The 13,490-nt window shown below is 38.3% G+C and overlaps 1 protein-coding gene across 1 annotated transcript in view; it reads right to left on the bottom strand.

Moving 5' to 3' along the window:
• ITGBL1 (integrin subunit beta like 1) overlaps positions 1 to 13,490 on the bottom strand; it is a 147,154-nt gene that overhangs the window by 4,724 nt on the left and 128,940 nt on the right. The window contains exon 9 of the mRNA XM_084506777.1: positions 3,543 to 3,689. Within this exon, the coding sequence (XP_084362903.1) occupies positions 3,543 to 3,689 (147 nt within the window). The remainder of the gene's footprint in view (positions 1 to 3,542; positions 3,690 to 13,490) is intronic.

Raw genomic sequence — 13,490 nt, 5'->3', positions numbered from 1 at the left:
ACTTACAGTGGAAGAACTAATGATTGGAACATTTGGGAATGGGCATATTTGGTTAAGTATTTTTTCTGTGGGTTCAGTGTGTATTGCTTACTGTGCCATCAGCATAGAAAATATTGACATTCCTTATAATAATAAAAAATGACATTACACAAATAGGCAATGGAGAATTGCATATATATTGCATGGCCACTCTATAGAAGCTACACTAAGACATACTTGAGAGTCATCAAAGCAGATATCCCTGTTTATAAAAGCTAAAAGGTACTGACAGCCGAAAATAGTGATGAATAGTATGAGAGTTTTAGTGAAATTAAAATAGTTAGTAAAATCATGGCATTGTAAGAAACCTGAAATGATTCTGCATAAGCAAACACTGATGGATGTTCACAATGTTTTAAAACTATTTTGCAGAAGATACAGGAAATTTAATGCCAAATCAAGCAAGAAAGATCAGGCTTCACAATGTAAAATCTGTTAGGGAGAATGAATGTATCAAGTCTTTTCCCTGAACAGGGCATGCTGCTCTGGGAGCCTCCTCAGTTTAATTAAAACGAGTCTAATGAGTTGCGGGGTGTTCCCTGGGATGCTGGCCAGATCCTCTTGGATGAGATTTGGCTCATTACTTAGCCTGCGTGTCCTGCACCATTACAGTAGCCATCTGCAGCCCTACATTTACTGCCAGGGAGGCAGCAGTATAGTGGGTGTTGCTGTTTTCCTTGGGAAGAGCTTTTACTACAGGTGGCACAGTCAGTAAGCCAAGATTCTGAAAACAGCCTAGGAATGTGGATGTCCAACTTTGCTTATATTTACAGAGTGTAATTTTCTACAAGTGTGCAGCAGTTACCTGCTGAAAACCATGACTCCTTAGACAATTAAAACCAACACAGAAACTCAAGCTCCCTCAATCCATTATAGCACTTGCATACCTTGGCTAGGTTTCCAGCAAAGATGGAAATAACAAACACTGCACTCTCATTAGTGCACAGGTTCTGAATTCTCTGTTATTGGACCAGTAATTATTGCTTAATGCACTGAAACAGGAAGAACCATTTTTTATTTTTGGCCTCTAGACATTGCCAGTCACACTAGCTATGAACAACATTTTAAAGTATGGGCACCCAGTAAGACATATGTTCCAGGCATATTTAAGCATCAAGAATAGATATACCTAAATAATAAATAATACATAATAAATAATAATTAATAATAATAATAATAATAATAATGATAGAGAGAAAAAAAGTTTTGAGAAATTTGTCTGTCTTTGCCTGTAATCCCCTTCCTGCTCAGAGAAGATGAATGAGGTAGCAGTCTCCTCCTCACAACTGAATCCTTATGGCTATGAAAGTGCCGCCCGCTTTAGCCTACCACAGCTGGAAAGTTGAAGTAGGTTTGGGATCCCACCCAAAGGTGGAAAAGTGCCCAGTAACCCTTATTTAGGTGGACTAGATCAACCCTTCCATTCACTAAATGCCTCTCCTGTCCTCCACAGGAAACACAGGCACCATCAATAAAGGAAACAGATTGCTCCCCAAGTCTGAAGTACTGAAGGAAAAAAAAATCAGTGCCTAACATTAGAACTTGTCTAAGCACTGCAATTTGCCTCTTGCATGTTCATTGGCTACATACCACTGCAAATTATCTTCCATAGATACTCCTCTGCTGGAGCAGGCACTTGCATATGCCCAGCTGTTTCCACAATAAAGTTGTTCTAGCATCTCATTTGGCAAAACTATGTTACATTGACTGTCCTGAGGGACACTTTCCATCACACTGGAAGCTTTGCTGTGCTTAGAGGCCAAAGAAACTTAAGAAAAAAATCCCACCAGTGTTCATGAATATGGATTTAGGGCCAGGTTTGCAATTCCCATGATTCAACAGTGCACTAAAACAGTAGAGAACCTGGGCCTTTGGAGCCTCCATTCTTGCAGCCAAGTTTAAAAGCACTGTTTGCATGCAGCTGGGCATAACTTAGAGCAATTTTCAGACTGCTCCAGCCTACATCAGTGACCAGATCCCAAACCACTCCCCAGGCAGCCTAGCAAACAGGGGGAAAAAAATCCTTGATGTCTCTGCAAATTCCTACCAGATGATCTGCTACCACAGCCTCAAGTTTATTTTGTAGCCCTGATATATATGCTCAAAGTTACTTGCTGACAGAGCAAAACCCACGGGCTGGAAAAAATAGCTCCAAGCCATCCTTACAGAAAGATGGCAGATAGATAATACAAATATTTTAAATTTCAAGATCATTTTTCATGTTTACATTTATTTAGAATCCAATATGGTGTATTTTATTGATTTTAAGCATGTTTGCTCACCTTCATGGTTTATACAAAGATTCGAAAGGAGACCAAGGCTATGAAGAGAAAAGTTAGCTTCTGCAGTAAAATGGAGTAACTCCCATTCTCCGGTAAGTCAGTATTCTATTTCATATACACTTATTTAAAGATAGCCATATCTTCTGGAAGCAACAGAGCAACAGTGCAACTTCCTCAGTTTCTATGGCTTTGCACCAGCTGTAGGAAAACCAAATGAAATGGTGCATTGGGGGGAATTCTGACAAGTAATAAAACAGATGGAAGAAGGTCAGGCTGAAAACCCCATATACATTTCCTTTGCATGGAAATAAAAGTTACCAGAAGGGACAACTGGAAATCTGCCTGATGTAGAAGGTTCCTACTTGTTTTTTCCAGCTTGCAGGTAAGATAATATCTTCCCCATGCAATGGATATATGGGCAGAGGAAATGTCACATCCATGTCCAGGTGCATTCTATCCTCCAAATACTCCCACCACCTATTTTCTGTCTCTTCACTTTTAGACCTTTTATATAAAAAACAGATAGCTTGCACCATGGGGGAGCGAAAAAACCCTCTTTCCAGTAATGCAATGTCCAAGCTTGAAAGACTGCAAGGTAAAAATCTCAGAGAACAATTTCAGTTAATTATGAATATTTTCTAAATTTTATTTATCCCTCTGGCATTTTCTTTTATAACTGAACCGAAGCTGATGCAACCATCTGAATAAAAAGCAGAAAATGAGAGAGTCTGTGGGGCTCTGTCATGGAGGCTGACAATGTCTACCCCTCTTTTGCTGCTGTGCTGCGGGAGGGAGGTTAACCATATCAAATGTTGCTGCTAAACACACTCCCCCACTTACTGTTGTCTGAGATATTAGATTTGCCATCTTGTCCACCACAGTGTTATCCTGTCCCTCTGATTGAATGGAGCACCAACATTTAGATTATAATGTACAGCTGCTCGACACAGAGCGTCAGATAAACACATACAGGAAATTATCTGCTATTAACAAATTGCATAGGAGACCAACACTGTTAAGCATGCACGGCTGTGGTGGGTGTTGACAAAATGGATGTAAGTGCATTACAGAGCTGAATGTAACATCCTTTTAATAAAATGTGCCTTTTAAAGAAAGGGTTACTAAACAACAACCCACTGCCACACACATTAGTCTGCCAGAATGTGATCATTTTCTTCTGCCAGGGCACTGCCATAGGGTAGCTCAGCTGCAAGTTCTTACCTTTCCCCGAGCATAATACACCATCCTCTGACTCGCAAAGACTTCTGCTCTCCTCTTCTGTCATGTTGCATTTCCTTGAATGCTGGCAAAGCTTTCCAAACCACCCATTCTGGCAAATGCATCGGCCGCAGGAGCAGATGCCATGGCCTGTAATGACACCAAGGTAGGTTATGAGTAAAACAAGCAGAAAACAGTGACATACTGAATAGCATAGGTATGGCTCACCGCCTCCAGATCTTTTTCCATTTCTTTCCTACATGCTGAAAATCTTCCCTCATCCTGAAAGCTAAGCATCAACTCAGCATTATAGGATACTCCATAATCCACAACCTACTGAAGACAGACACAACCCCTTCCCTCCCATGTCTTTTATTCTGCAGCCCCATATTGAAATCTCAATTGCATATACCATGCTATCACCTGAAGAAGCAGACCCCAGCTCAGGGCTGACTGAAGTGCAGCACACAGCAGAGCAGACAAGGGCTGTAAAAGCTGCAGTCTCCTCCAGCAGCCCATTACTGCTGGTTATCTGCTGTAGTGAGTGGAGCGGCTGATGTGCAAAGTCTGGACTCAGCATACTCTGCAATTACTATAGATTAACTCATGCAGAAATCTGATGGAGGATGAAGATCATTACACCAGGCTCTTGTGCACTTTCTAAAACTGGCTGTACCTAAAACCAGGGACCCTACAAATAGTTGCTCTCACCACCCTAACGAAATCCTGTTTCTCTTCTGCATCTCTTCTACACATACCCCTATCTCAGCTCAGAAGTTTAAAAAAAGTTTGCCACTTTCAATCCTGATACTGTAATGAAATACTGAGGAAGAAGCAAGGAGGAGGAAGAGACCAGAGCATCCTCCAGATCATATAACTGTATGGCACCAAGGAAGGCCTTTGAAGAAGAAGGCAGATACAACTACTAGGTGGGCACAGATAGACTTCAATTCCCAAACTGAGACAAGAAGCCTGAGTGAGATGGAAAGTGGACAAGCAGAAGAAAAATATAGTAATGAGGACAGCTCTCAAAAGGTGCTTAATAACAAGGGGGGAATGAGGGTGAAATGAAAGGACAGAAAGAAAAGAGGGACTAGAAAACAAAACATAGAATGGAGGGTAAGTGGACAGAAATAGATTGTGAAATCATAGTGGAAGAAGAAGTGGTAATGACAAGTGAGGGAAAAGCCAAAGAAACCCTAGAACATCATTCAAATACAGAGCCTAGATGGTATAATTGATTTAAGGAAAAAATATAGATAGATAGATAGATAGATAGATAGATAGATAGATTTTTTGAGACTTATTTGTTTGAAGTGAAAAAAAATGTCAAATACTAAACTAAGGTGAAAAGCTAGAAGAAGGAAAAAATATCAGCAAATGCAGACAGTACAGAAATGTAAAATGGGAAAAAGAAGAAATGTCTCCCAACCAGCATTTCACTTTTCAACACAGATTTGTATTTCTCTGGAAAAATAAAATAAAATAAATCCTTAGCTGTTCAGTTTGCTGGGCTTAAAAGAAACAAATTATATATACCACTGACTTTTGTCCTATCCCACCAGTTATGTAGGGCAACGGGAGTGGAAATGAAGGAACTGAGATAATCTGGGAGCTGGGAAGAAAGGAAAAAGCAAAAAGCAATAGGAGTATCTGGCAAAGCACTGAGCTGTAGGATGCAAAGAAGCAAACCAGCAATTTACTTTTCTGATTTGTGTTCTTCTGGTGAGGCAACACTGCAACTTGACTTTGTAAACCAGGAGGCGGTACTGATAGCAGTGCAAAAGAGAGACAAATCTTGTAGTTGCAGCAAGTGGAATTCATTAAGGTTTTACTGATAGCCAAATACTTCACTAATTTAAAATAGAAAATACTGGAACCTCCAAAATCTTGGAGCTGTTCATATTTACAGCCATGTAAATGTCATTTTCATAGCCCAGATTGTGTATTGATTGCTCCTTATTTCTTTGGTCTGCTTACCTACAGAAATGTAAATGCTCAGTAACAATGACACAGCTTTATTATGAGAGTATTCTAGCCCACTTTTGCAACTGACATTCAGGAATTAAAAATTTACATATATGCATTTAACATATATCAAATACTATACATCGATAGCTATTAATAATAGACACTTGATGCTACTTTAGCTTCTGTGTTGGACTGGGAAACAACATCTATACCACAAACCAAAACACAAGACGAAGAAAACAAGCAGACATAATTTCCCATATGTTGCTTCCAGTTAGATGGCATACAATGGTCTACAAAAACTTACTATGGATAAGCTACTGTCAGAGCATTTTTATCTGCCTTGTTAATTCTTTTCTTAGCAACATACAGATTAGATTTAAGAATACATCAATTACTGAAGAGCAAAATGCTCAACTTGATTTAGGTGTTGGAAAATTATTTATGGAGATAGAAATACTTGTACTCATTTTAGCAAAGAATAGTAAGAAATCCATGCTTATTTAACCAAGGAAATAATTTTGCTTCATTCTTCTACAGTCATTATGATTTAAAGTATGCACAGAATGGTCATGTCTGTAAAGCCTTCATGCAAGTCAAATAAAAAGGTAACAAATAATCCATTAATTTTCAGCAAATAAAACTTAAAATAATTCCCCACAATTTCCCACATAACATTTACATGCTTTTTTTTTTTTTTTTTTTTTTGGGGGGGGTTTGACCCTCCCTTCTAGAGCCAGCTGGAACTGGCTGTGCACAACGCGGGGCAGCTTCTCATCTCACAGAGACCACTGTGCAATCACTACACCCAGTACAACCATATAAATCCCCAAAGCATAAAAAACTCTTTTGTCTTGAGGAGTGTAATTTACTCAAATAATATTTACTATATTATGAGGTGAGATGAGATGTGAGGTGAGGTGAGATGAGACAATGCTGGAATTACTGGAACAGGAATCATCAAAGACTTATCTACATCTCTCTCAATTAGATTTTCTCTCTACAATATATTCAGATGTCTCCTCCGACTTATTTGCAAATCTTTCAAGATGTTGGGCTTCCATTTCTGGTGGAAGAAGAAACCAAAGGGCAATAGTTTTCACTATTATGATGCTCTCTCTGTAGCCCCTGCTGCAAGCTTCCACCCTGCCCTGCTAGGTCCATTGCTACCCATGTCCAAAGGCACTGAGGCCAACTTTAGTCTGTCCTGGCTGCATGACCTACATCTTCATACTGAAATTTTGTGAGACCTAATGGGCAGAGCCTGGGGGTGCTGCTGAGTGGTATATTTGCAGCCAGGAGACCCAGGCTGAACCATCAGTGCTACAGTGGAGTGGAGGCTGAGGCTTGTGGCAGCTCCTCAGGACTGTGGGGTCTCTGTGGAAGCCGTGGCAGCTGGCCTGTCCCCTCCTGGATGATGCCAGCTCAGGCAGCTGCAGCTCTTTGGGGGCCTGATGATCCACCTGGGTAGTGAGCATGCAAGTGCTTAGCCCAATGCTTGTTAATTCCTCACTGTCTTCCGCATATGCTAGCCTGTAAATAACTGCTTTATTTGGTCCAGTTATGTATATCCTACTTGCAGACAGTCTTTGCATTTGTCTAAAGATGGCTGAACAAGCCAATGAAAAAAAAAGGGCCAAAACATCATAACCATTGCTTTCAGTGAAATTCAATATTCAAATTATTTTGAAAGTGTCCCAGTTTCATTCCAATGAATCTCAGACTCTCAAAATAATGAACAACAGCAACAAAAAGCATGTAAGGTCCTTTTAGATCTGAAGATAATTCTCTTCATGGAGGAGTTTCAAATTCAAGAATACAGCAATCACAGAAAAAGCAAAGGACAAAAGGAAAATCTCTAATTGGATGTGTAAAGTTCAGCCCAACTGAACTGGCTAACATGATGAAATACTGATTTAACTGTTCAGATCAAACAGATTTACTGGAAAGTGTTGGTCTATCATCAATTCAGACTTAACATAAAACACAAATTAAAATCACAAACAAGTTGCATACTGCAATGGCTCTGAGACTATAAATCTTCATTCATAAAAATCAGTGTTAATGAACATTTAATTATGTAATAAGAATGTTTTAAACATTAATCTTCAGTAGAAAAAATAAGACTGATAGTGAGGCAAAGGAGAGGAAAAGATCATATTAAAAAAGCTGTCACTTTTTTTAGAATTATCAATAAATCCAATAACCACAAGATTTAAATGTGAAAGATGAATGCAGCGACAAAAAAAAAAAAAAAGCTTAGACAGATTACTAGCAGAGGTAATTGGTAACCCCGATTGACCCAAATCAACTTAGACATTGAAATGAGTTATTTCTTACCATGCTTAGAAAGAAAATTGTATGGCTGCGGGGAACTTCAGTTCCAGAGAACACATGCAGTCAACTCCAAATGTTGTCAGACTCCACTAACTCTACTAGTTAGGAATGAGAAGTCTGTACAGCCAAAGCAAGAATGATGAAATAGATATCAACGAATATAAATAAAAATTTGGTTCTTTGGTTCTGAATAAAACTGACATAATAAAAACCAAAGAGATGCCAAAAAAATAATAACTGGATGAATAACAGATTTTAAAAGTGTTTTAGGAATATGAAAAATCTCAGCAGAATGCAAAATCCTCGATTTAGAATGAAACAGTAAATGAAACAAATATTTCTCAATATATTTAAATATAAACAGGACCTTTTTTTTTATTACCCAAGAATAGTAAAGTATTTTCCATTATATTATTAACATAAAAGAATATTAAAAATCTTCTGTTGGGAGATTTCTAACCTGCCTGCATATACTAAAAGAGTTGATTTAAAAAAAAGTACTTGATCACTTTTATTTTTATTGAATCTTGGAATGCCAGGAGAATGCCAGGAGACTGGAACAGCTGTGACAACTACAGTCAGAGAAACCTAACAAAAATCTGAAACAAAATACTGATTGTCTATTATTTTCATAATAGTTTGCTTAGTGTTGTCCAAGTCTAGTAAAGGTGGACTGTAGCTCCAGCTTGAGGAACGCAACAGACAGGTAACTCAACAGAAACATCCAGTGGAATGCTGCAGTGAAAAGATCTAATGCAATCCCCATATGCATGTAAGAGGAGAGAACTGAGTTGGAACAGAAGTGAGTAGAAACATTTAGAGCACTGATGAGATGGAAACTCACTGTGATAATCCATATTTCAAGAGATTTTGAAAAACTTGGAAAAGACCCAAAAAAGTTCCAAAGAAAGAATTCAAAAGGCAGAGAAAATGGCTTGTTGAAAGACCTTCAAAGATTTGTATCTGTAGCCTGGGAAGAAGAAAAAAAAAAAAAAAAAAAAAAACCTACCACAGAAAGACAAAGCAAGAACTAGAAAGAAAAGCTGATACTGGCAAATTCATCTCAGAAATGAAACAGCAGTTACACCAGGATGATCATTATTGGAACAAACTTATTTGTGATGTTGACATAGGCTGCCCATCTCTTAGTCTTCAGAGCACAGATGGATGCCCTTCTCAGAGACAGGCTTTAGCTGCACAAAGTACACAGACTTCAACAGAAGCAAAACCTGTGTATAGTGTAATGGCTGTAGTCTAATGACTCTGTATAGTCTAATATATAAAGTTCAACGTATAAGCCCCTTTTGGCCTTTGTGAATTAGTATCTATTAGTCAACTTAAATACTGATGCATTAGCAATTTATTTATTGCTCATTTCAACAGTAAGATTCAATTAGAAAGCTTATTCCAATCCTAAATCATGTTTTATGCTGTCTTAAAAGCTGAACAAGCTAAATTCTCTATGCATCTATGTGAAGTCTCACCTACACGAATGTCTGTGTGACCAGGACAGAAATCTGTAGTACATTTAAAAGAAAAAATATGAAATACTGAGCCAAGTAAAACCAACTGAATTTAATACAGAATACACCATGCACATTAGTACATGCACTGGCTACCTTTTGAATATATTTGTTGTTGCCCCTGGATGTGCCTCAGAGCTAGGATGATGCAGTTAAGAGCAAGGACATAGGCTTTGAATCGCTGACTCTCTACTTAGTGTTACCATATGGTCATTTGTACTTCCTTTTTTCAGCACCAGTTTTACCCTCTAAGCATGTGTTTGATTTTTTTTTTTCCCCAAGAGAATCATCAGCATTCATTTTTCAGTAACAAACGTCATCAAAATCTCTACTAAATAGCATAAAAATTCTAGTGAATTTTGTAACAAAGACTGGTACTTCAGATTTCTCAATCAAGAGAACTTAGTCCCCTGCTCTGAAGAGTTTACTATTGAAAAGATGGGGAAGAAAAAAAATAATGTTGTTTGCACACAACAGGAACCAAAGAGAAATTATGAGTTCAGTTCAGATGCCTAGCACCATTTGACATAGCCTAAAATATCAAGGATTTCCTCATGGCAACTACACAGGTCTCCCTGTGTCCTTGTAGAGCCACACTGGAGTCAGGTAGGATAACTCTGGGCATTGGAAATCATACATAGTACCTGTGTTTGGAAAATTGAAGGCTTTCAACTGCCCCATATAGTCTGTGAAATTCATAGTAGTCAGGAGTTGAATTCTTATTTCTGAACTTTCAGACCCGCCAGTTTCAAAAGCTGTCTGTGGTTGGAAGATAGGCTGGTATCATTTTTTCTTTCCTATTTGGTGTTCCTAAGCATTTTAGCTGTACTATGTCCTATATACTTCTGTTACCGTGAAGCAGTATTACTGCAAGAAATGAGGAAATTGTCTAACAGCAACTGCACTATAGTATTAAAAGTTAGCTTTGCTTAATGAAGCATATCATTAATCATAGTTTTCTCATTTTTATGGTTATGGCCTTACTGGTCTCCTAAGAACATGCCATCTGAAAATGTCATGTTTCTGCCTCACTGCACAGATGAGAGAATAAATGTCATTCATGATTTCTGCAGTATGGACCTAGAAACCTTCATTAAAAATAATTAACCATTTTTGTAGTATATCTTTACCATATAATAATGCATAGTTATCTTCCAAAAAAGGAAGTCAGCATGTAGTCTGAATCAAATTACTTAGCCTGGCTCAATAGTAATGAAAAACTTATATTCAAAGAAGCATGGCAATCAGGGGCAATACCAGCCTTTTGAGAGGCAGTTCCTCCATTGCATGTCCTGGTAATGATTATGTGATCCTACAATCCTTCACTAATTTTAAGAACATGGTGTGAAAGTTTGTGTCTGTTGCAAAACTTTAAAACAGAAAGCTGGCAATTGTGGCTTTAAGTATATGTAGACTTTGTAAATCACAGGTGTTCCCTTGTTCTCTATCAATACATAGACTACTCTTAGAAATTTAAGATTGTTGTAAATGAATGAAAATGTTTAGGTAACCACCAGAAGAAACACCAGAATGAGGTTAAAAGCATGACCCCCACTGACAGCCAATAGCACATTCATAGCAGAAAAACCGATGAATGTATTATTTTGTCAAGACCACAAGGCCTTTACTCTAGTAAGAGCATGTCGTGATGACTCGATGTGAGCAGAAGACTGTGCTCAACAAAAAAAGATGTCAAAGCAGCACATAGTATATGTCATTCTTTTCCTTTTGAGCCCAACAGGAGCAATATTGTCCTAGGAATGTGAAGACAACAAGCACCAGACTTGCCTAAAACTTAAGGAAGTAAAAGTAAGCAAAAACCTCAGTCAAGAGAATGGGTTCTAAAGCATATAAAAGACATGTCTAAAGACCATCAGCTTGTTGACAGTCAAGAAGAAAAGACCTAGCAAGGACTTGATAGCAGGTGGCTCTTGTTCATTTTCTGCATCACACTCAAGTGATCCTGGACAAACATTTAAATCCAGACATTTTGGTGCATGCAAGTATGTGAGCATGAGGGTGTGAGATAATTAAATCAATGAGAGAATGTGTCTGAGTGGTGAAAATTAATTTACTTGGGGATTTTTTAAATACATGTATATATATATAACTTCTTCCATAAAGCCTCATGTAGAGTTTTGCTTCACTGATTTCCTAATCTTAGAGGAGAAAGAGATGGGAAAGCAGACCTGAGTGAAGTGCTATTTATTACCTCAGCATTTTCTCCAAAGCACAGAGCAGCTCCTCCACTTTTACAAGGCTCCAAACTACAACCAGAATCCCTAACTAATGAGCCTAAATGCATTGGTAAAAACAAACAAAGAAGATAGCTGCATTTACTCTTTGATGTGACAGGATGTGACATGCCAGTTATTTCATTACCCAATGTTATCACTGTATTTTGATGTGCAGTGGCCAAAACAAAGAGTTAAGAAATCATCAAAGTCAATTTGCTTACTTGAAAACATATATATTAGACTTCCCAAGGTATTCTATTGCCACCAGGCAAATATTTAACCTACCAGAGTGACCAGGGGTTTAGTTGTTTCTTAGTGTGAATGACAGTACAAACTTCGATGACTGAATATGAAAAGGTCTCATCAAAGATGATTACCTAATTGGTGGCCCAGTATATAAAACACAGACAGAAATACTGACACCAAACAGTATGGCAGCAACCCTAGAGCTATGTAAAGGTTTTGCTATGAGTTATAAGCTTCAATCTTTGCTAAACACCCCAGTAAAGCTTGTGTGGAGCTTCAACCAATATTTTTTTTTCTCATTTTCATCATAGGATTATTAAGCAGCACAATCTTGCACCTACTGGTAGCACATGGAGGACCCTGAAAGGCTTCTGTTTGTTTCCTTCAGTAGACGATGCTTTATTATGACAAGAATTCACAGCAAGGCCAATAACGATCCAAAGAACAAATCAAAATAAATGGAGTTCAGGGCTTTATCAGATCAATTTCAAATTGATCTTTACTGTTGTCCTGAATTCTTATTGCCTGCCTACCCTCAGTCCTGAAAGTGAGCAGAACATGTAGAAAAACAGTCAGCTCAATGAGGTGGAGCAGCCAGCAGTGATATCACTGAAAAACATTACTGGACACAGTAGGGGAACAAATGACTCTTGTAAGCTCAGGACACATCTTCAGCTTGTAGCACAGCCATAACCTCAGAGGAGCGAAAGAAGTATCTCTCACCAGGACACAGGATATGCAAAGATTAAGCATTGTGTATATCAGTGACACAGCTGTGCCAAGAAAGAACTCATGCTGGCATACCTGTGATTCTCCAGTCATTTACATGTATGTGCTGCTGTTGGCACCAAAAGAATTTAATTTGCACATGAAAATATCAGAAACTGTGTAAAGTCAAAGAAAATACGATGTAAAATATTTCTGAGAATCAGCAGTGCAATACATCAGGGCAAATCTTACATCATGGAAAGAAACTGAACTCCAGGGAACAGGTCCTTAGGTAGGTAGAACACACCAATCTCAAAAAAAAAAAAAAAAAAAAAAAAAAAAAAAAAGATGCATGAGAGACCTGCTCCAGACATAGAATATTAAGTCTCTGCAGAGGCATGGACAAAGGAAGGGGAATCTGTATGTTTTATCAGAAGGCTGTGGAATCTGTGCTGAGTCCTCGTGAAACTTCTGTCTTTGTGGAGAAGCAATGTCTCTATTCCTGGTACTGCAGTGATGGGCAGCTGAATTTTTAAGTGAATGACTCACTACAATCATGCAGAAACATGGTAATAAGGTCTCACTCAGTTGTACCCTAATTTATCATATCCTTCGCCTCATGTCTTTCTACCATTGCATGGACAGCTGGTCTGGAAAGCAAGCTATTAATCAATCTCTGCTGGTCAGAGGAGGCCAGTAACAATTCTTATCCAAATGATTTAGGTTGTCATTCACATTTCTCATTTCAGCATGCATTTTATTTTGAAACACTGGTCCTCTTTCTGTGTACTTACAGGCACTCAATGCTCACTGTCAGACTCTGCACAGTCAGAGTCCAGCTTCTAATTCTCTGCAGCCAGAGTTACTACCAAGGGCTTATGGCCTGACAGTAATTGCCTAGGTAGTGACAGTGGTAGAAAAATAATAAT

The sequence above is a fragment of the Aythya ferina genome (genome assembly GCF_964211825.1).
Source record: "Aythya ferina genome assembly, chromosome: 1".
Taxonomy (NCBI): Eukaryota; Metazoa; Chordata; class Aves; order Anseriformes; family Anatidae; genus Aythya; species Aythya ferina.
This window is presented reverse-complemented; position numbering and strand designations above follow the sequence as displayed.